This window comes from Phasianus colchicus, chromosome 2 (genome assembly GCF_987193195.1).
Source record: "Phasianus colchicus chromosome 2, bPhaCol1.hap1.1, whole genome shotgun sequence".
Classification (NCBI taxonomy): Eukaryota; Metazoa; Chordata; class Aves; order Galliformes; family Phasianidae; genus Phasianus; species Phasianus colchicus.
This window is the reverse complement of record NC_143437.1, coordinates 14941336-14966150: the sequence shown is the minus strand read 5'-3', so window position 1 is coordinate 14966150 and position 24815 is coordinate 14941336. Positions and strand designations below refer to the sequence as shown.

At 47.4% G+C, this 24815-nt stretch overlaps 1 protein-coding gene and 1 long non-coding RNA gene across 8 annotated transcripts in view; one reads left to right on the top strand and one right to left on the bottom strand.

Annotated features, from left to right (window-relative positions):
* Positions 1-24578, top strand: part of BMP2 (bone morphogenetic protein 2) — a 237776-nt gene extending 213198 nt beyond the window's left edge. For 5 of the 7 annotated variants that reach the window (XM_090134876.1, XM_090134874.1, XM_090134878.1 and 2 more), the window contains 3 exons: positions 19145-19573; positions 20224-20564; positions 22558-24578. In XM_090134876.1, the coding sequence (XP_089991002.1) occupies positions 20231-20564; positions 22558-23402 (1179 nt within the window). In that variant the 5' untranslated portion in view covers positions 19145-19573; positions 20224-20230 and the 3' untranslated portion in view covers positions 23403-24578. Of the gene's footprint in view, positions 1-18311; positions 18416-18820; positions 19048-19144; positions 19574-20223; positions 20565-22557 lie in introns of those variants that run through there. The other 2 variants (XM_031597799.2, XM_090134879.1) reach the window with 2 other exon arrangements.
* On the bottom strand, positions 13145-18209 carry LOC149918856 (uncharacterized). Its single transcript, XR_016463985.1, has 3 exons — positions 17896-18209; positions 16116-16461; positions 13145-14330 (listed from the first exon to the last, which is right to left on the bottom strand). It is a non-coding gene; the product is annotated as an uncharacterized LOC149918856 (long non-coding RNA).
* Positions 24579-24815: the final 237 nt, after the last annotated feature.

Genomic DNA, 24815 nt, shown 5'->3' with positions numbered 1-24815 from the left:
GGAGGCATCGAACAACCGTGGAGATGTGGCACTAAGCAATATGGGGTAGTGGGCATAGTGGGGTTGGGTTGACGGTCAGACATGATGATCTTAGAGAGCTTTTCCAACCTTAATAATTTTTTGATTCTGTAAAATGGATTAATAGCTTCTTACTCATGTGGCTACTAGCTAGCAAGTTCTTCAGGTAAGGAGTCAGGCTTGTACAGGTACTGGCTTTGCTCTTCAGCGGGATTCTCCTACAAAATGAATATATAATATCAACAACTAATTGGGGTAGGATGGATTTTTGGAAGAACTTCTTCCAGAAGCTGCTTGGATTCAAAGAAAGTACATTTTGTTAATCTTCATTTGTGTGGTTTCTACCCATGGGTTAATACTGAAAAGGTTTTATCCAATTCAGGGTATACAGGGTGCAAATATTTCTATTTGAATAATACTGGAGAATAAATTTAGAAATGTTTAAAGAGGGTATGAATACCTCAATCTGCTAGGTGGAAAAATTACTACTTCTTGTGGGTAACCCAAACTGTTTAAGTTGCTAAAAACATACCTGCCTTAAAAAGAAAGAAAGAAAGAAAGAAAAAGAAATAGCTGAAAAGAGAGCTTTTTTTAAAAAAAACAACTCTCTCCAGATTTCTAGTTTAATATTTCAGTATGCAACAGTATTTTCATAACTGCAGCTTTTTTGGGCAGAGGTGGGGGAAATTAGAATATATTAAAGAACTCTGGAAACCACTTTCTATTTGTAAAACATGTTGCGTGTGTATCATAACACCTACAGTACTTGTAGCCCTGCCAGATTGTGCATTGACTGCCAGAATTTTCCTCGCTAAATGACATTATACTACTTTGTGGGTATCAAAACAAATATTTTGAGGGGAGGGAGCATTCTCATCCACAAAACATTCGTCATGCTTGCAGTATTCAGTAGTAGCGTTTTACTTGAAGGCTGCTGTGCTTTTCAGCTGCTTAACATAAGCCAAAGGATAGGTGTGATGAATGTTTAGTGCTTTCCAGCTGTCCATTGGCATAATATTTTTTGCAGTCTAGCAGCCCTTAGGATCTCTTAAGGATTTTAGGGCTTTGTGATGCTAGGCACTGTATGAACACAATGGAAGGCAGGAGTAGAGATAATAGAATCACAGAATCATAGAACTGGTTGGGCTGGAAGGGACCTCAAAGCCCCTCCAATTCCAACCCCCAGCCGTGGGCAGGACTGCCCCCCAGCAGCTCAGGCTGTCCAGGGTCCCATCCAACCTGGCCTTGAGCACCAACATGGGGCACCACAGCTCTCATCACTGCAAGGAAGGAGAAAATAGGTGTAGAGGTTGCTGAGGTCTCCTCAGTTCAGCCACTAGAACAGCCTCAAGTGAGCTCTTCCAGCTTCTAAAATAAAGCTGCCATAAGCTGGCTGTAGCTGACACCGAGAGCCATGCCCCTGCTGCAGCCTGCTGGAGCTGCTGCTGTGCCAAAGCTTGAGAGGAGCAGGGAGCATTGCCCAATGCCTTTGGTACACTCATGGCATCAGTGTGCTGCAAGCTGCATCAGCCAAGCAGGGAAGTGAAGATATTTGCTGACATTTTATATTATGTTTCAGTGGCACTCCTTTTTTTGTTTGGGATAAAAGCTGCGATTAAAATGTAAGCTAATTAGTAGTTAGTTATTAACATCTATTTGCTTTTTAATCATAATGGACAGTTGTGATCAGTTTTCACAGGTGTAAAGAACCAGTGTCCTGCTAAGAGCAGTAATGTGCTTTAAGCTGCAGCTCTGCAGTTTCCTGACCGGAGAGGCCTGTTGGATTTTGGGATTTGTTATTAGAGATGAATGATTAAAATAGAAAAGAAATGGAAAGCTGCATTGGAGCCAATTAGGAAAAAGTCTTCAGGAATAGGCTGTTCTGCTTTTTACACTGTCCTTCTAGAATTGTTATTGTCTGGGATTGATGGGGTTGCTCCAGAGGCTTCAGGGCACATTAAAGGGTAATAAGGAGGGCATGGGGTGAGAAAAAGGTTCCTGCTGGGTTAAAGAGAGACACATGATAGCTCATCTGGGAGCAGAGAGTCAGGTTTAATAATGTCCTTGCTAAACGCGGTTAATAATTGAGGTCAGGGCCCTGGGTGAGGGTAATAAGGGGATAGGCTCCCATGTGTGGAGTGATGGGAAAGGACGAGCCGTTCGCAGCTCTAGTGATGCTGATAGGAGCGCTCAGCGGGCTGGGCTGGCTCACTGGGGACCGGGATGGCCTCAGCTAGTTCGCAGAGCACTCGGTTTTGGTTCTTTTTTTCCCGTCTTGTCTTTTGAAATGTTTGGTAATCACATGACTTACAGAACAGAGGGGCAGCAGAGAAGTAAGCATGCTGGCTTAGTGCGGTCAGAATGGCAGCTAATCGGCTGGTGGAGATCCAGTTAAGACAACAGGCTTATCTCGCTCCATCTTGCTGATGTGGTAATGTACAGCTGGAAGTAGAGGGCTCTACATTTCCCTCAGAAGGATTGCATTTAGGTAGCTGCATGCTGTACATCTGAGTCCCTCCCAAGTCCCACTGTGGTCATCCTCAGAGTGCTATGCTGAAGGCAGCATTGCCTTCTCACTGTGCAGAGGAGGAATAAAACTCAAACAGCCTAGAGACTTGGTTCAGGTCAGGCTGGGAATCTCTGCTGAAACAATTACTGATCAGACTTTTAGGTTTTTGTTCTAATGGGGTTCTGAGCAGTGTCCATACAGCATTCACATTTACACTGCTGGTGTTGCCACAGACCTGAGGGTATTCTCACAAGTATGCTGGGAGAGGGCCTTATACTTGCTACAGGGGCTGACATACAGGGCAGTTGTGTTCAAGGCATAGTTTCTGGGTTACAAATGAAAGTTACTCTTCATTGTCATCACTCTGAGAAGCCCCAGTCTCCTTGTATCAAGGAGATAGTGAAGAATAGCCTTCAAATGAAGAACCCAAACTGGAGAAATGTACTGTTTGCTTTGTGTGCTGCACTTCCTGGCCCTGCTCCTGCTGCTGGGTGCAGGTGGGGTGATGCTGCCTGGTGCTGGAGGCCCATGGGCTGCTCCCCAGGGCTGTCTCTGCACCAGGTCTGAGCTGCAGCCTGGCATAGCAAAGGGAAGCAAGCACAGCCCATCAGCTTCTTCCACCTCATGGCAAAATTGGAGGGAGGATGGGAAAAAAAAAACACACTCTTTGATTACAACCCATGTATGTGCTTTGGCAGAGAGAACACAGTGTAATTGTGGGCCAGAATTTTGCGATTAAGCAGTAAATCCTTGAAAAGTGTAGTTCTGCAGGCTTTAGGTGAGGGAAAAGCATGTGTCTCAGGTTTGCCCTCAGGGCTAGGGGAATGGTAATGTGCTGGCTGGTCAGAGGCACTATGGTGCTGTGTGGGTCTGAGTTCCGCTCCAGACACTTGCACAGTATCTGTTGCAGATTCCCCCACCAGACACTCCATCATCCCAACCTTTGTTGGCCTTCCTATTTGTTAGGAAGGGGGAAAGCCACCCTTGCCCAGGTAAAAGGTGTGGGAAAAGGGCAGCCCTGTGCTAGTCATTGCTTTGCCCAGCACAGCATCACCTCACTGCCTCATGTAGAGAGGATGACCCGCAGGGACTCTGTGCCGGCAATTAATAATAAATCACAAATATCACCCAGGTTCTCTGACAGACCCTTCCTTCCTTCCACAGGCTTGCACTCAAGGTATGGGGTAAGAAAAACAAAAAAGGAAAGAAATAGCTTACTCCGTGGCCAGATTACATTAGTTTGGCAGCGTTTGCCTGAAAAAGGCCTGGTAGCACATGAAAAATTAATCAGTATGGGAAGGACTGGAACGCTAGCACGAGATCTAGCAGGCTGATGAAGCACTGAAAACACGGCATGAATAAGTCATTCATAGCTTATCAACCCAGTAATCATTTCCTCGGTGATAACCACTTTTTAGAAAGTATTAAACTGAACATGGCATGGACTTAAAATGTAAGATAAATCCGGGTTGTGCTTTGCCTGGTGGTGTGGCTGAATGATGGAGGGGGCCGGCAGGAACGCAGCACTTTCTTTGGGCTCTTTGTGCAGGGCCATGTGACAGGCACGTCCCTGGGGACGGCAGTGCCCAAAGGGACACACCTCTGCAGGGATGCAGCAACATACTGCTCCTCTCACATCCCAGTGCTCCTGGGTCAGCAGAATACCTGGCATAGTTTGTGGCTACCCAGACTTTTCGTGCTCCCCACTCCGAGCTTGGGTCCTGTGCAAAAAAACAGCATGCTGTCTGCAGAAAAATATTCGACTGTGAGACATAAGTTAATCTTAATTGTTGCATTTCCTCACTTTTTGGCTTGGTTTTGTCGCTGCCGTGATGTTCTCTTAATGCCGTTGTTGTTTCTTACATTAAGTGTTCTACAGATGATGGATGGTCAGGGCTCTCTGATGTTTCCTTGCAACAGCTCAAGTATGCGTGCTGCTAAAATATTGGCCAAAGGAGATGATTAAGAGCATGTGATGGAGTTGGGGCTTCTGATCCTCTGTCTGGGTGCCATCCTCACAGGTATTTCCAGCTGAGATTATGCCGCTGTGCCCCTGCTGTGCCTTCATCTGCGTTACTCCACTGTTCCCAAAAGAGAATCCATCCCTGCTGGTGGTGACAGGTCTCCCAAAGTCACAGAGTCCCAATTGTCTTCTCTGTGCGATTCATTTGCCACATGTTTAAAAATGAATGTAGCTATGTGAATAAGAGGAAAAGTTCAGGCGGAGGAATAATTTATAATTCCCAATAATATTGCTTCTAGCTACTGTTCTATAGTGCCAATTCCTGCCCGCTGTGGTTTGAGCAGCTAACAGCTATAAAAGTTTGTTGACCCGAGAGGCTTAGTATCAACCATAGGTACAGTCAAAGTCAATATGGAGGCTGAAAATCTAGTGCTAACAGAAAAATAGAAGTCAATATTTAGGATGTGAGTCAGGAACTTAAAATAGGAAAGTGAAACAGATGAGGGCTGTAGCTGCAACAGTGTTGGAGGTGAAATGTTTAGATCCGAGGACCACTGCTGATTACTATCTTCCCCTCTAACAAGGTTGCTCAGTCTGCTTCAGAAATTCATTTCCAGTGGCCAGGCCACCTCCCTGACCTATATTCCTCAGACTGCCATTACGTCAGAGCCTGCCTATTTGGGGCTATAAGTGAAATCCTCTGTCTTCTAGGTGAAATCCACAGGTAATTATACATGGGGCAAATATGGGCTGGGGCACAGAGAGGCCAGCAGAAGAGTTTGGCTTAGGTCTGTTTATACTGGAAAATCCCCTTCTAAGGCTGTACTGTTAATTCTTCAAGGGGAGGGGAGGGGTCATGGGGAAACTCCCCTTGTTGGAGGCAGTAGCTGACGGGAACAGTGATTTCACAGTGAGGCTTTTCCAGCTAAGCATCAGGTGGAAAAGTAACCAGCCTTAAGTGGGGGTTTTCAGACTGGACAGGGGCACGATGAACTGAGAGCTTTTACCCACAAATGAAAATGATGTGGCCTTATTTACACAGTGAGGTATGGGGAGCAATGCCCGAGCACACTGATGATGAATTTATATGCCCTTCAGTGACATGGTATTTTCATTTTATACAACTTTCCTCAGTTTGGCTGCATTGGACCAGACCTCCAGGAGATGTGAATCTGTCCAACCCCATTCAAGTGGAGCCCATTTACTCCAGCTAAGGTTCTAGCCCACATCTTCTGGGATTTAAAGAATTTGGCCCCCAACCACGTTCTCCCATTGCAGTAGCTTGGTAGCTCAGAAGGTTTCTTGGGAGTCACCCTGACATTATTTTGCTTCTGTAATAGAACTCCATGGCATCCCCCTCTGACACATGTGATGACATTCCTTTGTTTTGGCTTTGATATCATAACATTGTTTTCACAGACTTGCCCTGATCTTATTGTGACAAGGTCAAATCCCATTCAATTCAAGAGGAAAGTATTAATACTGAGGTGAAAAACCTCTGGTATTAATTAAGCTCTGAATAGTAACTTCAGGCGTATGCTGCTGTCCTTATTTGTTGCATGTAAAATACTTCAGCCAACACAATTGGTCTGTGCTAATGATCCACACAGTGCTAATTTTAGTTTTAAAAAATATGTGTACTTGAATGATTGCTGGGCTGGGTAAAAGAAAAAAAAAAAACAGATGCAAAATCTGAACCGTGCTCAAAAGTAAGACCAGAAGTAGAAGAGAAAGATGTCCAACAAGCAACCTTGCAATACAACACAGTTGAATGGGAAAATACGTTGCTGAAATTATTATGGGGGGTGAAAAGTAAGTTTTTAACTAAGCTATATATTTATGTAAATTTGAACTTTTTATTCTGAAACCCAAATCTCAAGTATTTCAGCTGAAACACAGTTTGATTGTAATATGGTTCCTGTTTCTTGGAACCCAATCAGACTATCATGAATCTTGCCAGCTTTTAATGTAACATAATTGCTGACTTGCACAATTCGCTAGTGTTATTGTAATATCAAACAATTGTTATTTTGTATTGTACTCAGGCAACAGGGACAGTGAGTGGGTCCTGAAGTATATACATGGGGATGTACAGTGCCTGGTAGCTATTTCCCTTAGTATTTAGTGTAACAGAGTATACAAACTGCAGTACAGGGTGAGGAAAGACATGCCCATGCTCCTAAATGAGGCCTGCTGTGCAGTCAGAATGTAACAGGATCCCAGGCTGATGGGGTGTTTCCCTGAGCTGGAGAACCCCTGGTCATCTCATGGTCCCATTTACTGCAGCCTTTTTTCTCCCTAAGGAAGAAGTAAACCAATCTCTGTATTTTCTCCCCTTGGGGACTAATATTAATATGGATGTCACACCTTTCATCCAGGCTTTTCCAGCCGGAGAGTTCTCAGAGATAAGGAATCCATAATCTGTCTGTAAGGGTATGTGTAACGAGCTTTCTTAAGGCTGATAGAAATCCAGAGTTTCTGGTTCTCAAGAAACCAGAGGAAACTACTTTTTCTTTCCTTTTTTAGTGTCAGGTAAAGCGGCAGCTCTGGGTCTGGCAACTGCTCCATTTCCCTTCTGCTGCGTTTCTGCCGAGGCCTGTTCTTTCATGCCATGCTGACTCTGGTGGCAGAGTGAGCATAATTCTGGTCCACCAGAGCTTTCTGTAGTGAGCGTCTCAGCTGGGAGCACTTATCATCTTCAAACCTCTGGGCTAGTCCTGGGACTTCTGAAAGGCAAACTGTGATTTAGTTTGAAACAAAACTGCTAACAGGGGACTAAACAAGGCCGTTGTCTAAAGCACTGGATATGTGTCAAATGCTTTGAAGGTTTTGTTTTAAACATAGTAGGTATTGTAAAATGTTCTTGTTACTTACTGCTATCAGATGCAGCAGTACAGATTTTAGAGGCACTGAATGTCCTAAATTGACCTAAAATTGTTTTATTCTGCATAAACATGTCATGATTTTTGAAGAACTTAGGCTCTTTCATGGACAGAAACTTGGAATTTCTCCTCTCAAACAGTACAAAGCTTTCTATTGTGAGCTCTGACACGTCAGGAAATATTGGATCTCAGACTTACCATTCTTCAAGACTGAATATTGTGTATTCTGTTGCTCTGAAGATTGTAGTTTTACAGAGATGTTACCACTAAGGAAGAAAGTGTGAATCACTGTCACTTGGGCACATGTCTAGAGATACATCTTCGTGGAGGTCTAAAGGAGGAATATTGAAATCTGTTTCCTTACTCCACTTGCCATAAGGAGGATGAAAATTACCTTGACAAGAGGATATGAAGAACTTTGTAAGGCTGGTCTAACAATGAGCTGCAAGACAAAGCAACAACTCCTTTAGTGAACCTATGCCATCTCCAGATAGCAAAAGACAAAATTCTTTACTGTTGCCCCAACACAAAGAAGCATGTGTCTGGACGTATTAAACACCAGCTACATCTTCCTGCAAAACTGACTGTGGGAAGGAGAAAAGAAAGAAATGGAAAACCCAGTGCTGCTTTCAAAGTAGCTATTTGACAATGATACACAAAAATTTAAAGGAGAGGTAAAAAGCCCTCAGAGCATTGTATGCCTCTGGGTGAGACTGGGAAACAAGCACAGGCTCCTGGGCTAGCCTGCTGCAGGTACATTGACCCTTTTGCCTAAGATGTATTTCATTAGTATATCTCAAGGAGGATGGGCTGTTAAATAATTCAAGCTGGATAAGATTTGCTGCAATGGAAAACTTGTATGCCTCTATGCCTCTCTAGCTGAAAAACCATTAGCAAAAAGAGATCAGCACAACATTGTTGAAAACTGGACTGTAAACCTAAGAGGAGAAAATATAGCTGGATTTGAAACTACATTTTAATTTGCCACACTTCTAAATATTTATTGTACATCTCACAATATATTGAAATTAAAACCTGAAGTATGACGTACAGTAAATAATTCAGAAAGGCTCTTTCATCAAGTGTGAGCTAGGTTATTGATACTTCATTTTAGTTAAATAGACAGTAATGTCAGCTCCTGCAGGGATCTCTCTGCTGACGGGTTTTGCTGGAGTTGGTACTGGTGAATCCTTCGTAGACCTCAGCCTTGCAGCTGCCCGTGTGCATGCTCAGCAGTAGGCTGCAGGGCAAGTCGTGACCCAGACTGTGCTGACATGCAGCACTGTGGCTCTGGCAGAGGGCAGGCACTTGTGTGGTGCTACCCCTCAACTTGTCCCTGCAGCTTTGGGATGTGGCTGCCTGCAGAAGATGGGCCATGCTTGGAAGTGTCCAGAGCAGTGCTTTGGGTGGATGTGCAATCTGCTTTGAAGCTAGAGTGCTCCTCTATGTTCCTGGGATAATTGCTCTGGGGGGAAGAAAGTCTTTCAAAAGCAGGAGAAAGGAGGCCTTAATTACTTGACGAAACCAAATATTGACATTTCCTGCATGTTAAAACTTTCATTCTCAAACCATTGATAAGGAAAAATATTTTCAAGCTTAAAACAAATTCTGAAGGTAGAGCACACATGGGAGTCAGGGGAGGCTGTCTTCGAAGAATAGATTCTGAGTTTTCTTGTCATGTTTTATCAGGGGCTAGTCCCAGAAATGCCAAGGTCTTGTAACAGATGTATTTAGGATGGTCTTCAGCTGCTTTGAGTCAGCACAGTTTCAGCTGAGCTCTGTAGGTTCTCCAGACTGACTTCCTATTTCTCTCCAAGACTTAAAACAGAAGCTCTAAAATGTTATCAGCAAAAGTGGTACTAAAACAGAAAGTGTTCTGTATTATACTGATGCACAGTCAGACCAGAAAGAAGCTCTACATTGCCATAGAAAAATCTAGGTCTGTATTTATGATCTGATTGCAATTATTAGCAAACTTCACTCCAGATATAAAAACCATCCATAGAGGCAGTAAAGAACATTTGTAGACCTTCAGGTTGGCACAGGAAATTAAGCTTCTAATACGGTGACACCTGGGCAATAAAAAGAAGAAGTGAATGTCTTGAAATCTGAAACAGTCCATCTTCCTTCCCTCACTCAGAACTCCTTGATTGCTCTCAGGTCTTAATGGGACATAATGTGCTGAGGACAAATGTGCAGCAAGAGCCATGTAATACAGGGGTGATGACACCATGCCCAGCGAAATGTCTGCATGAGGTCTGTGTGTGGCTGATGTTCATGGAGTGTGGAAGTACTGTCTTACCTCATCTTTTACTTTCTGCATCCATATGTCCATGGGTTGAAGGTGTTTCTTGCAGCACAGGAAGCAGTGGCTTCAGCCCCTCCTCATGTTGGGAAATTGTTTCAGGGTGTTTCAAATCATTCTGATTAATGCTTCTCTTGGCAGGGAGGGCTGGAAACTGTTTTAAGACACATCTACTGGTTCTGTTATCCTGGTGTGAGGGACTGTCTGGGATAAGGGTTGTTTTGGCATGGGAATGTGAGTGGGTTTCTTCTGATCATGCCTGTGCTTCATCTTAACTAACTGCATTTTGTTCAGCATGGGAGGGAACTGTGCATGATCCTTTGCCGTGACCCCTAGCACAAGCCAGATTCCTATAGCTTAAGTATCACACAAATCTCCATGGAATCATAGAATCACCAAGGTTGGAAAAGACCTCTAAGATCATTCAGTCCAACTGTCCACCTACCACCGATATTTCCCACTAAACCATGTCCCTCGGTACAATGTCTAAACACTTCTCGAACACCTCCAGAGATGCTGACTCCACCACCCCCCTGAGCAGCCCATTCCAGCACCTCACCACTTTCTCAGAGAAGTATTTTCTAACATCCAATCTGAACCTCCCCTGGCGCAACTCGAGGCCATGATGTTTAGGATCTCCTCTGGAGGACTTCACATGGGTGCTATGGTTCATGAAGATGTAGCCTGCCAGCATGCAATGAGAGAGAGTCACAGCTCTGGGTGTAACAACTTCTGTGAGATCAGGTAGGGAATCTGGGCTGGAGGTGGCCACTGAACCGGTGTGTCTATGGCAATGCCCATCAGGTCACTGGCGCAGGAGAATCCCATCTCTTTGCTGAGCCCGTGGTGGCAGGCTGACCTTATCCAGCGACGGGACTTGTTCTGTGCAATTCTCAGCTGATACGATACAACTAGAAAAGCTGTCTGTGGGAGACACAGCACAGCATGAAAGGTGTGCAGGGCCAAGGATCCAGCTCTAAGTTAGGTTCCTACAACTCGGCATCAAGAGGCACTGAAGCACTTTCTGCTCTGTGGTGACTCTCAGTAGCCCCTCAGAAGTGCCTCCATCTACACACAGATTTTTCTCTCTGGTTGACTCACTTGGCTGCTGCAGGGATCCAGCTGGCACTGCTCTGAAACTGTTTTCACCTTCCATGCGCTCTGTCATTGCTCAGAAGCCTGCTGCTGCAGGAGAAGACCTCAACTTCAGGAGAATTTCAGTGAGATCATCAAACTTGTGCTTTATAGGCTTTTCTCCACTTTGCTTACTTTAATGGTGCTGCTGCTGCTGCAGTTGGTGCAGATTACACGGGTAGCACTTGCAGGGAGACTGAGGCACCCAGTGAGAAACATCAGCTTGGAAAAAACACTCCTGTCCATACATCTGTGGTCCTCCTCCCCCCATCCTCCCTTGAGCATGTCATTCTTACTTTAAAAAAAAGGGGGGGGGGGGGGGGAGGGAGAAGGGGAAAGCTTTGAAGGCTTAAATCTCAGATGTGAGCTTAATTGAGCTTTTATTGCCTTTTTTCATCCCCAAAAGCTCATGTTCACTCAAAATGGCAATTACTTGAATCTAATTGGAACCATTTTCTGTAGCTCCAGACTCATTGCTTGATCTCAATAATAAATGAACTTACCAAATATTTCTGTTACTAAAGGAATTGTAGTTGGGCAGGCCACATTATCAATCACAATTTCTTTTTGTAGGCTTAATATGAACCTCATTTGATTTTGAACAAAACAACGTTAGCTAAAATGTTAGCTACTGTACCTTTGGCTGTGGCAGGGAAGGGATTGTGGCTCTTCCAGATTTGGAAATTTGTTTACAAATAAAGGATTTGAACTGAGATTTTAATTACTCAAAGAATTTACATTTAATTCAAATATAAATGCAAAGAATTTGTTTGTAATGTGGCAGTTCCAACCAAAATCAGGCTGCTGTTACCCAAAGTGTTGTGTGCACACCCTGAGAAGGGATTTCTGCTCAGCCAAGCCTGCTGTGGGAACCCGCTCACTGCAGGAGCATTGGTTTTGGCAGAGGAGCTGCAGTGAGGTGCTGGAGCCCAGGAGGAAAAGGAGGGAAAGGTCCTTCATTTCTTGAGCGGATTGGCCACTGGAAATGAAAAGCCTGCATCTAGGCAAAGTATTATTGAGCTGAGGTAGGGATGGGAGAAGTGCTTCACCTTGGTTATGCAGAAGCCCCAGGAACAGTGATTAAGGCAGTGATTAAGCAAAGACCACTGATATCTCAGCTCAATTTTTCCAGTGCAGAGCTCCACAGGCTTTAGCAAAGCTGTGCACAATTTGCAGCACTGCTTTAAATATTCTCTCTCTTGAACAGTCTCCAGGCACAGTTGGTTCAAGCAGTCCTGGGACCTGTTTTTATTCCATCATTTAGATTGAAGGAATGGCATTAAAAATGCCTTTGTCAGTAGTGGGACTAATGCAGGGATTGCCAGCAGTAATCACACTGCTCTTTAGGGACACTGAAAAACCCAAATTCTCTGAACACAATGGAGATGTTCCTACTGATGTTCTATGGCTCTGCTTAGAAGTGTTTGATGCGGATGATCACCATGTTGCAGTTGAGGTGTCTGCTCTTCCTGTTGTGCTCTGGGATGGCCACAGATCAAGTAAGAGGTTAGACTTTAAACTGTCTGCTGCAACAGCTGACATCTCTTGTGTTGGGACCAACAACACAGCAATATCAGTGCATCTTCTGGAGTTACTCAGGCACCCTGCACATGTAATTTACCTGCAGGATGCAGAATTCAGACAGCTTACTGCACCAGCATGGTTTCCCATTGGCAAGGAAACCAAACACTGCAGTGAAGTCTCATGCAGATGGCTTCTTGCAGCTTCAACAAATGGTAAGCACAATGTGACTGAGATGCACACAGGAGGCCAGCATAGGGCCCATGTGCAGCTTGGGCAAAATCTCACCCAGTTCCATGCTGCCTGTAAGCTGCCCTAGCTCTTCTGTAGAGAGACTTCAATCCATTAACCTACAGGTCTTGTTAAATGCGGGAGAGACATTCCAGGTAGAAGCCATCACTGTAATTCAGTCTAGAGGATTTTTTTTATTTCTAATGAAATTAGAATTCATTATTTCTAGTGTAAGCAAACATGTAAAATAATGTGTACAGCTGCCTGGACACACATGGCAATGAGGTGCAGATGACATTTCCACAGGCCAGCTGTGGAATCACTTTGGTTTAAGGGAAGACCTCTATTTTATCTGATCTCTTTATGCTTTCGTTTGGAGAATTTTTGCTTTTTTGTAGCTTTGACCTGTCTAAATCCAGCTTGTTTTATCGGAATGTGTCCAGTGTTGTAAATGAATGGAAAAAAGGAAAAAATAATATTTACATATTATTGCAGAGGTGTGTTTCTTTAATCTATTAAAGTTCCTTATTATTAACATCTGATTCTAGAAGTTGTTTAGAGAAAAAATGGATACAAAACACTCCAGTTTTTATTTTGCAGGGAAGCTGTTTTCCTACTAGCCGCAGAAGTCAGTGTCACATTTAACTTCGTAACTTGCAATTTCAGCCTTCCATTGGTATGGAGAGAGTGGCCCTAATTTTACAATGATTTATTCATCAGATTAATTTTTTGGTCATTAGAGTTCTTCCCCGGCTGTGTGAGCATCTAAACCAGCACTTACAGAATTTATTCTGTCTGTGTAAAATCAACGGAGTTGTTCTCAGTGTTGTTCTCACAATGATCCCCGCTCTGCTGGCTGTCTGTCCTGAGCACAAAGAGGGGTAGGAGAAATCTGGAGCAGGTTCTTCTCCTTCCTGAAAGCCCAGGGGCTGTTGGGGCTGCACTCAGGGCCATGGGATGCATGCAGGAAAGCAGGTGAGAAGCTCAGAGGTGCAAAATAAGTGGAGTTTTATCCATGGTTCCCCAGCTGAGCCGCACTGTTCTGGCTCCCGAGAGGTGATGGCACACTGTGCAAGGGAATTTGCTGTGCCCCTCTGCTGTGGTGGCTGACCCAGCAGGGGAACAAACCAGTATGTCAGTACTGTGACAGGTATCTTCATTGTCCCAGCTGAGGTTGCAGAACACACTCTCCCCAGCACAGGTGGTCTCACAATGTCAGAGCTTATCTCCGTTGCCAAACGAGGTGATTTTATTCCTTCTAGAATTTATGGTTTTCAGTACAAACGACAAACAAGGCATGGCAAGAATTCATCAGGAAACTGTTGCATAGATTTGGTATTGGGATTTTCAGAAATGTCTGCATGAGCCGACTGCTTACGTCTCTCTGAAGTTTTAGGAATTTGTGTCTCTAACCTGATTATGCATCCTCGAAAATCTTAGTGTGACCTATATAGGTCTTTGGGCTTCTGTATACCTCTTAAAAAACAGCCTTTCACTGAAACTGCTTTTCCCCTTCTGTAAAACATGAGGGGTTGTTGATCTTCCTCCTTTTGGAGAACAGTGGGAAGAAAAAGTACTGTGATGTCCAGGCTGTAGCTGTGCCAGGGATAGACATAAAAACAATTCAACATGTGCTGCTTATTATTAGTTTCTGCAGTTTGGAATATTCTTTCAGGATGGCTGCAAAGGGAGTGATGCAGCACCAGAGCAGACAAGGGCCTGTGGACAATCCAAGGATGTTCTCCAAAGATCCTCCACTGGTAACTCCTGTAACACACAATCCAACCGAGTACAAGTTAAGGGTTGATGTCTGAATGAAGATCTGTTGCTGTCAGAGCTTCTCTGAAAATTGGGCAGAGCTGGAAACAAGGGAAGTGATTGAAAGCAACTCGCAAATAGCTTTACTCCCAGCATGAAGCAGGTGCAGGAGCTGATTGCTTGTGCTGAGCACATGCCACAGGGCAGGCACAAAGCTTTACTATTGCTTTCTGTAGTTCTGTCTAGTTCTAAGAGGATATTTAAAATTGGAATGATAATGACCTGAGAAAACATGACTTTAGACTAGAAAATAAAATTGCAAGCATTCATTATCAAAAGCATACTGGCGAAGAAGTGTTAGAGAACAAGAATGCCTGATGATGCAATGTTTTTCATCCTGCGACTGAGCACAGAAAACCTTTTCATATGCCCTAAATCTGCAGCTACAATAAAGCCTTCATACAGACAATCTGCTTAAACAGAACGTCACGCTTGCCTTTATTTTATTTTAATTGCAAAACATTATCCAATTTCACTGCTCAAGTATGCACTTCTTAAGGCAATATGCGTAGCTTTATATTATCCTCCATTTTACTTGACGTCAATATCTGTTCAGTGATGAAATCATAAGCTCCTGAAGTGGCCCATCTATGACGCAACCATTTCTCTTTTATGTGGTGGAATGCCCTCACCTCCTTTTCTTCCTACCAGGACTTATGTAATTTAAAAAGCCCTCTTTGCTCTGAGTCTTCTGGCTGGAATAGTCAGCATCATGGTCTCTTCAAACGTGTGAACTTGTTCCACCAAAACCAAAAGGAATTTTGCCACTAGGTGAGATGGAGCCGTGGGATTCTGGATATTTCAGATTTCTTATTGGCATTCACATACTATTTAGCCCCAAACAGTAGCACCACTCAAGTCATAGGCTGTTTCCTAACAGGGCTTGTGGTGATCTGTAAGTGGGGGTCTGCAGAATCATCCCCATTTCAAAGGAGGGAAAAGTGAGGCAGGAAGGGGGAGAAAGGGGTACTCAGTGCTGAGACAAGGACTGAGGTGTCCTGAATCCTTGTCAGTTCACCACCTACTGCACCTCCCCATTCTGACAATCCACATACTGAAGGTAATTAAATGCATATAAATCATAGAATCATAGAATGGCTTGGGTTGAAAAGGACCACAATGATCATCTCATTTCAACCCCCTGCTATGTGCGGGGTCACCATGCACTAGACCAGGCTGCCCAGAGAGACCCCTGTCTCAGTTTGAAACCATTCCCCCTTGTCCTATCACTATAAATGATGACGGTGCCCAGGAATCTCTCAGGTAATGGCACAGTTATTCTCCAGGCTGCCCAGAGGTGTTACAGCATTTTTCCACTTCTTCGGGATAATAAGAGGAAAACAGGGAAAAAAAGGTTATCCTTTTTTTCCTCTTTCCCCAAAAATCATATGAGTTACAAACAGTAGGAATTGATTTTACAGTATGAAAGTTGCACAGCCATGGGAGCTCTAACAGTGTTAGAAGCAACTGCTATCATTCATTAGCACTAGAAACATCTTTGAAATGTAGAAAACACGGGCTCTGCGCTGCAGTTCCTGATAAGTTTCAATTTTCTTGCTACTATGATGGAAAGAGAGCCAAGATTTGATGAATGAAATTGAGACTCACCATGAAACAGAGCAATAGCTTTGATGAGCTGCCAGATTCCAGCAAAGGTGAATAAGAAAGAAAAAGGCATTTCTGAATAAAATGCCTTTCTCCTCTTCAGAAACAAATAATCGTCTTATAAATTACCTTCTTGAGTGAGAATCCATCCTTCGTGGAACAGGAGACGGACTGCAGAGCAGAGACAGTTGATGGATGTTAAAGACAAACTACCAGAAGACAAATGCATCTTGAGAAAACAGCATGAAGTTGTATTTTCAAGAATGACCACACATCATATTCGCACAGATGCCACCGGGGAGCCGAGTTGAGAAATGGAAGAGCTTTCAGATAATCTCTATCCTTTATGAAGCCAAAACCTCAACATCACTAACGCATCTTAACTCATTTTCAGAAGCCACACCCCTCACATTTGATGCTGTATCATGCGGATTGTTCATGCTTCACCAGAGGTTTCTCTTAAGAGGTTTAGTCACTGCAATGTACAGAATACATAAAAAACCCTCAGTACAATTAATATGTCAGGTCAAAAGCTCACTATATTTGTGGAAATTGGCCTAAGAGAGGAATTTTAGAAGTGCTTGGTGTTGGTCTAACAGGTCTGCAGAAGTCAGTGGTAGAATGTTGAACAGCAGTGTGCACAGAGCAATATGTGTGCCTCTGCAGACCTGCCCTCCAACTAGACCAGGAACTGGAGTGTTTTGTTAGTGACTGTGAGTTCCAACTCGAGGTCCCAGCAGCATTTTTCTTTGAAATCTTCCAGCTGGCTTCTGCCCACTGCAACATTGGTGCTGGTCACAATTAAAGCAGGACAGAATAAAGACACTACCTGGTGGCACTACAGAAATGCAATTTGATGTAGTATTAGTAGGAAGAAAGCGCTGTGGGGCAGAAGACTTTCTTCTTGCCTCCCCAGGCTTGAAAAACAGATCTCACTGGGTTGTAAAAATAGATGTCTGTGGGTACTTTATTTTACTAAGAAAATCCAACAGTGCATAAAGTTGACATCTATCAGCTGCAATTGGGCACCTGCAAAGGAGCACCTGGATCTGAAACCCTAGAAGCAGGTGCCTTTAGCTGAATACTCAGTGGCACAGAAAAAGCCCACACCAAACCACAACAACACTGAAGCAAGAAAAAAAAAAAAAAAAAAAAAAGGAAGAAAGAAAGAAAAGTAATAGGGTGTGGATGTGCAGAAATTAATCCAGTCCACTATACAAAGTTCAGGAGTATGGAAATGAAGTTTCACAATTGCAGATCTGTACGGTCCAGTTTCCTAAAGCCCAATGTCTATATCAGATCTCTTCAGCACGAGTGCTGGTTTCTCTGTCAGGAGTGGAGCTGTTGCACCAGCTCTATCTGATGGTAGCTCTGTAAGAGAGGTGAGGTGAACCTTCTGCAGATGTGCTGCTTGCCTCCTCGTGTTCATGGAACCCTGGAGGGATTGTGGACCAGGAACTACCATTTGCCTTCAGTTTTGTTAGCTCAGGCTCATGGTGCACAGCTGTAGGGATGGGAATGGGCCAAGGGCATTGTGCCTGCTTCAGAGGCTCCTTCTCCAGGCTCATCACCCGATAGAGGATCTCCTGCAGACAGTGCTGCGCTGGGCACTCAGCACAGCCTCTGCTTCAGGCACAAACACAGGCAAAGAAGCAAGAAATGACTTTTTCCTGGCATGACCCACTACAGAATTGGACTGGGATGGCAATTAGAAGTTGAAGTGCACATTTAATGCCAGTGATGTGTAAACTACATTGCCATTGTTATTTTAGTGCTGATTTACATAATTGGCATAGTGGCACCCTGCTTGCACCTTGCTTGTGCCGAAGACTCACAGGAAGTCATAAAACTAAACATTATGTGCACTGAAATGCAATGGAAAAGTTACAAAACTTTTGAGGGCCTTTACCATGCCGTGTGTGCCCTGCAGCAGTGACGGTCAGGTGAAGAAGGCTGGGGAGCAGCTGGGCCAAAGCAGCTCTCCCGGCTCCACAGTGATGCTGGCACAGTGCTGGGAGTCCCGACTGGGCACGTCCCAGGGCACAGCTGCAGCTGAGGAGAAGGCAGGAGAAGGGACCTGTCCCAGTGCAGATGTTGTGTCGTGCCCTAAGTCAAGACGGAGGGAGAAGGCCACTCCCAAAGGAGGAGCTGGGAATGGAGGTGTCAGGGTTGTTACTGCTTTAGATTCTCATCCGCAGTATTTTAGGTTCGGCTATGGCTCCTCTGCAAACGAAGTCCCCGAGAGGCGTTTGTGACCTCACGGGCAGCAACCCGCACGGGGCCCCACACGCTGCGACGGCCCCGGCGGTAGGTGCCGCACAGCCGCGCGGAGGGGCCGCGTCCCACGCAGGCGGATGAAAGCCGGGGCAGAAGCCGCCCCCGAGCGCGGTGCCGCGCCGAGGCGCAGAGCGGCAGCGGGGAGCGGGCAGGTGCGGAGCGGGGCCGCGGGAGGGGAGCGCCGCGCCGCCGCCACTGGGGGGCAGCCACGGCTCAGGAACGCGCCGCGGCCGCGCGGGCCGGGGCCGGGGCACGGGGCAGCGTCCCGGGTGCTCCCGCCGCGCCCCGACGGCGGCAGAGCGGGGAGCGCGGCTCCCAACCCGGGGCCGGGCACCGCGGCGGTGCGGCTCGGGACGGGCGCGGCTCCTCGCTTCGGGAGCGCCGCCGTGGGGCTCGGGGTCGGGTCGCCTCGCGCGACCCAGCGCTCGGCCCCCGCGCGGGCGGGCGGACGAACGCACGCACGCACAGACGGACGGGCTGGAGGCCGCCGCGGCGCTGCCGGGCGAGGCAGGGAACGGGCGAGGGAGGAGGGAGAGAAGCGGCGAGGGAGGGAGAGAGGGAGGCGGCGTCTCCTTTAAAAGCCGTGCGGGGCCGCGGCCCGCTCCCACAGGGCGGCTGTGATTGGCGCGGGCCCGCGAGCCTCCGGGGTCGTGACATCGGCGCGCAACAAAAAGCCGCGGCGGCGTTCGGCCGCCCCCGTGCATGGTGCGGCGCGGGCGGGACGGGCGCGCGCTCACAGCGCTGTCCCCGGCGCTCCTCCGCGGTGCTCCACGCCCTCCGGAGGGTTGTGTTGTTTTTTAGTTTTTTTTTTTTGTTTTGTTTTGTTTTTTTTTTTTGTATTGTAGGTTTTTATTTCGTTCTCCTCCTTTCTTTTTTTTAAGGGAGCGGAGCAAAGCGAAGCCGAACTCCCCTCTTCATGTCGCTGCGGGACTCCCGGTAAATATCCGTCCGTCCGCTGCGGGTGATGCGAAGGACGCTCGCGAAAGGCGCCGTTCCGCTCCGTAACACATAGCACCCACTCTCGGGCGGGCACGCGCGCACCGAGAGGAGGACGAAAAGGAAACGCCGACTTTTCGACCGCCGCTTTCCGAAAGGAGAAGCCTTCCCCCGGCAGAAACCTTCCTTCTGCCTCCCGCCCCGCCGCCGAAGGCATGTTCCCGAGGCGCTCCGCACCGCGGGGAGCTCCCGCTTTCCGCACGGCAGCCGCAGAGGAGCAGCAGCAGCGCGGTTCGGAGTAACTCCAAGTGATGCGGGGACCACAGCCCGAGAGCAGCACGCGCTCCCGCAGACGCCAGCCCCGCCGCACTCAGGTACGGCCCCGCGGCCGCTGAACGCCGTCTCCGCAGGATGACTCCGTGCGCTCCGCAAGAGAGGGGGCACGGGACGCTGAGCGTGTAGCGATCCTTATCCCGCGCGGAGTTTCGCGGGGGAGAAGAGCGTCCCGCGGCTCTTGCTCGGGACGGAGCGCGATCGGCTCTTTTTTTTTTTTTCCTTTTTTTTTTTTTTTTTCCTCCTCCTCTTTCCACGCCGGGAGAGAGGGGCCCTCCTTCTCCCTGCGCCCGGGGAAGCCGCGGCTGGAAAGCCGGCTCCGGGCCCCGCGCCGTGCACGGCCGGGAGGTCCCTCTCCCACCGCCCCGTCCCTCTCCACTCCCGTCCCCTCGGCGGGAGGCCGCCGCGGCGCACACCTGCGCCCGCCGAGGGCAGCGCTCCGGCCGCCCGCGCCCCTTCCCCTCGGCCCCCCGCGGCCCGGCTCGGCCCGCCCGGCTGCCTTTGATCCCCCGCCGCGGGGTTTTCGTGCCGCCGCGCACCTGAGCCCCGACGGGGCCCCCTCCGCGCCGTCCCGCGCGCCATGCGCCGGCAGCCACCTGCGGAGCGGCCCCGGCCGCCCCCCGCCTCGCGGCGCGCTCCCCCGGCGCGGTGCCCGCGCTGACCGCCTCCCATCGCCTCCTCCTCCGCGCAGGTCGACCATGGTTGCCGCCACCCGCTCCCTCCTGGCGCTGCTGCTCTGCCGGGTGCTGCTGGGCGGCGCGGCCGGCCTCATGCCGGAGGTGGGACGGCGGCGCTTCAGCGAGCCGGGCCGCGCCGCCTCGGCCGCGCAGCGCCCCGAGGACCTCCTGGGCGAGTTCGAGCTGCGCCTGCTCCACATGTTCGGGCTGAAGCGGCGGCCCAGCCCCGGCAAGGACGTCGTCATCCCTCCCTACATGTTGGACCTCTACCGCCTGCACGCCGGCCAGCAGCTGGGCTACCCGCTGGAGAGGGCCGCCAGCCGCGCCAACACCGTGCGCAGCTTCCACCACGAAGGTAGGGGCCGAGGGACGGGCGGAGGGAGCGAGAGGAGAGCGAGGGAGGGCCGGAGGAGGGGCGGCGGGGCGGGCTCCGCGCTTCGGAGGGGGTCGCGGGTGCGTTTCCAGAGCCCCCCGCGGGCTCCGGCGCTGCCGGCGGGAGGCTCTCGCCGCGCTCTGCCGGCCGCGAACGGGCTTTCTTCGGGCGAGGCGGAACGCCGAGGAAAGCGTCCCCCGAGCCGCAGCGAAGGTTCCTAATCCCTTATCTAAATCCCCGTGGGAGATGGGCGAAGCGGTCCGGCGCGGCCTTTCTCCGGCCGCCGTCGAGCGGGGGAGCGGCGGAGCCCGGAGCCGCGCCGCGCGCCCGGAGGTAACGCTCCGGCATGGGGCTCCGCCGCTGGCTGCCCGTCCGGGGAGCCGTTCCCGGCGAGCGGCTTCCACGGCCCAGATCGCTGCCGCGTGGAGCCCGCGGAGCCGTCGGTGCGCGCCGCTGCTGCGCTCTGCAGGAAACGTTTCCCCGGGATGTAACCTTCGCTGGCCGTAGTCTCTGGCGCTGGCACACGGCGGCTCTGCTTTAAAGGGAATGAAAAGGCGGTCGCCCTGCGCTCTTCAGGTGGAACTATGCTAAGAAATGCGCTTGGACCTAATGGTTCTGCTGGACGGAGGTGGCCCCGGTGCCGTTTAGTGGGAAGTGAGATCAGTGGTGAAATGTAACTCTTGCTGTAGTGGGGAAATAAACAGTAGCGACGCGTGGCTCCTTCCCTGTAAGCCCGTTTGTGGCAAGCAAGGCGCTGAGCGGGACAGGAGCTGAGGGGCACAGAGTGTAACTTGTAGGCAGAGGGAACGGTGTTGGAAGCAGTGGTGTTGCAACAAAGTCTTTGACATAGAAGCTGTCCTCCAGTTTTCACAAACTTGAGACGAAAATCACCGTGACTCCGTTTTTCCATTGAGTTCTCACTGTTGGTTCGTGACTTCATTAAAGCAGGAGGCTGTGCTGGGAGCGCTCACACATCTGCATATTTACAAACGCCGGGCTGGTCCCAAAGCGTTGCAAAGCTGAGCCCTGCCTGATGCGGGAAGTTGTGCTGGAGCCAGTAGGGAATGGCACAAGGCTAAGAACTGCTCACATCGGTGGCAGCTTCCCTTCAGAAAGTGAATGGATCCTCAGGATGCTGAGTAGCAAAAAAGAAAAACCAGGATTTCAGAGAGATTTCTGTGGGCAAACAGTATTCTACGCCTGCAGCAAAAACATACAGCCCTAGATATGTAGTACTTCCCCTGAAGTTCCATTCCCGTGTCTGTTGGCTGAAAGGGGAAGATGGTACGGGGCTTAGGGGTTGGGTTGGTTGTTAAAAACGCGTTGTTCCCTTATCCCTTCAGCATCCATCCATTCTAGCAGCTAGACCCATTCTCACAGTCCTTTGGATCGCATACTGAGGTGTGCTTGTAAAGTGCCCTTACAGATGTTGAGATCGCTGCCTCTAGTTAACATATGCAAATCCCTGCATTAAGATTCAGTAAGTTGCTGAAATTATGGAGTACTGTATTTCAGAGTGGAGCTTAAGAGATTGATGCTCGAGCCATATTCTTGAAAAATGCAGAAATGCAGCAATTCCCCTTAAATCCTCAGTCGGTTTTAATGATTCTCATCGGACCTCTGCTAACTGTAGTGCTCGAGTTTTCTCACTGGTCTCCTCGAATTCCAACGTGATGCTTCATGTTTCTCAGCACTCGTAATGACTACCTGGAATGCAGAGAGCACCGGTATTCCATCAAAGTGCATGACAATGAATGAAGCGTTCTTAACTTCATGCTATACGTGCTTGCGTAAATAAACAGAAGGATGAGGGCGGCTGTGCTTTCTGCCTGGAAGTCTTTCAGGTCTTGTTTGTCGCATGCCAGCAGCACGTATCTGAGGGGTTTGGTTGCTTGTCTCAGTTCCTAACTTTTTTTTCTCTCTCCCTCTGCTCCCTGCCCCCTTCCCTGCCCCCCCTCCTGTTTAATCAAATTAGAAGTTTTGGAAGAACTGCCAGAAACAAGTGGGAAAACAGCACGACGTTTCTTCTTTAATTTAACTTCCATCCCTAATGAGGAGTCTATCACCTCAGCTGAACTCCAGATTTTTCGGGAGCAGGTGCACGAAGCCTTTGAGAGCAACAGCAGCTACCATCACCGTATTAATATTTATGAAATTATAAAACCAGCCACAGCCACCTCTAAGGACCCTGTCACAAGACTTTTGGACACCAGGTTGGTGCATCATAATGCGAGTAAATGGGAAAGTTTTGATGTAACGCCAGCTGTTTTGAGGTGGATTGCACACGGACAACCTAATCATGGGTTTGTGGTGGAGGTGGTTCACTTGGACAAAGAGAACAGTGCCTCCAAGAGGCACGTTAGGATTAGCAGGTCTTTACATCAGGACGAAGATAGCTGGTCTCAGCTCAGGCCGTTGTTAGTGACGTTTGGGCATGATGGCAAGGGACACCCGCTTCATAAAAGAGAAAAGCGTCAAGCGAAACACAAACAGCGTAAACGCCACAAATACAGTTGCAAAAGGCATCCGTTGTATGTGGACTTCAATGACGTGGGGTGGAATGACTGGATTGTTGCCCCGCCGGGGTATAGTGCCTTTTACTGCCATGGGGAATGTCCTTTTCCGCTGGCAGATCACCTAAACTCAACAAACCATGCCATTGTTCAGACTTTGGTCAATTCAGTGAATTCCAAAATCCCCAAGGCTTGCTGTGTGCCGACAGAACTGAGTGCTATTTCAATGCTCTACCTTGACGAGAATGAAAAAGTTGTACTAAAGAACTATCAAGATATGGTTGTGGAGGGTTGTGGGTGCCGCTAACACAGCGAATATATCGGACAAATGCAAAAAAAAAAAAAAAAAAAAAAAAAGCTGACACTTTAATATTTCCCAATGAAGACTTTATTTATGTAATGAAATGGAAAGAAAAAAAAAACACAACTATTTTGAAAATATATTTATGTCTACGGAAAGGTTGGGAAAACAAATATTTTAATCAGAGAAATATTCCTTTAAAGATTTTAAATGTATTTTAGTTGTACATTTTATATGGGTTTAACCCCCAGCACATGAAGTATAATGGTCAGATTCTTATTTTGTATTTATTTACTATTATAACCACTTTTTAGAAGAATAGCTAATTTGTATTTATATGTAATCAAAAAGAAAAAAAAATATAGGGTTTGTACATAATTTTTCAAAATTGTAGCTGTTTCAATCGCGTGTATTTAAGTTGAAGAGAAGACACGGAAGGTTACCATGGCAAAGTGCATAGCACATTTGCTTTCTGCAGTGCTACTGTTAAGGTCACAAGTTCAAGTCCAGAAAAAAGTGGATAATCCACTCTGCTGACTTTCAAGATTATTATATTGTACAATTCTCAGGAATGCTGCAGGGTGGGCTGTCCAATCCATGAGAACTGGCATCCTCCTTAGGTGGAACATTTGGATAAGAACCAGACGTTGCTGATCTAGTATAAATACTACTATTCCTGACTAATTTGCAGAGTGAATATAAGAAGGGCCAATAGAAATCCCAGGGGAGGTGGGGGTGGGGGAAGAGCAAATCCTTTCTAGACCTACAGAAAAGCGAATGTTTGATGTTTCCTTTAAAAGTCCTTCCTTTAAAAGTTCTGGCCAAATATAAAATAATAAAAACTCAAATGTCATCTTTTTTTTTTTTTTTGTGATTATATATGCTGAAGAGGAATAATTATCTTATTTGTACTGGCCCTTGTCTTTAACAGTTGGATAAGTGTTGGGTACTTCTTCACCTCCGGTGGGAGCTCACTTCTTGGAGTGTAACAGTGAAATTGTCAATTTTTCGTGCTTCATACAGCAAGTTGTTACTTGAGCAGCCTCCCATCTAACCTTGGATGGTGGTTTTGTAGTTTTACAGATTAGCTTCTCTTCCTTCGTGGGGTTTTGTTTGAAAGCTTTTTCTCTTCTTTCCCAAGATGTTTAGATCTCTTTCAGATAATAAATCATGGAACTCTGCTATTTCTCTCTGGAAAAATCCAGTCTGTAAGAAAACACGGTTCACTCATCCAGCCATCACAGGAGCAGCAACCTGTGCTTACATCATTTAACTTTCTAAATTTATTGTGTAAGGGACAAGAGCGTGACTTGCAGTTGGTAATCTCAGCATTACAGCTGATGCTTCTCATGCTGTTGTATGTTAGAAGACTGGTGTGGCAGTCAGCGTATGGGTTGTGGAACATGAGGTGAGCCTACA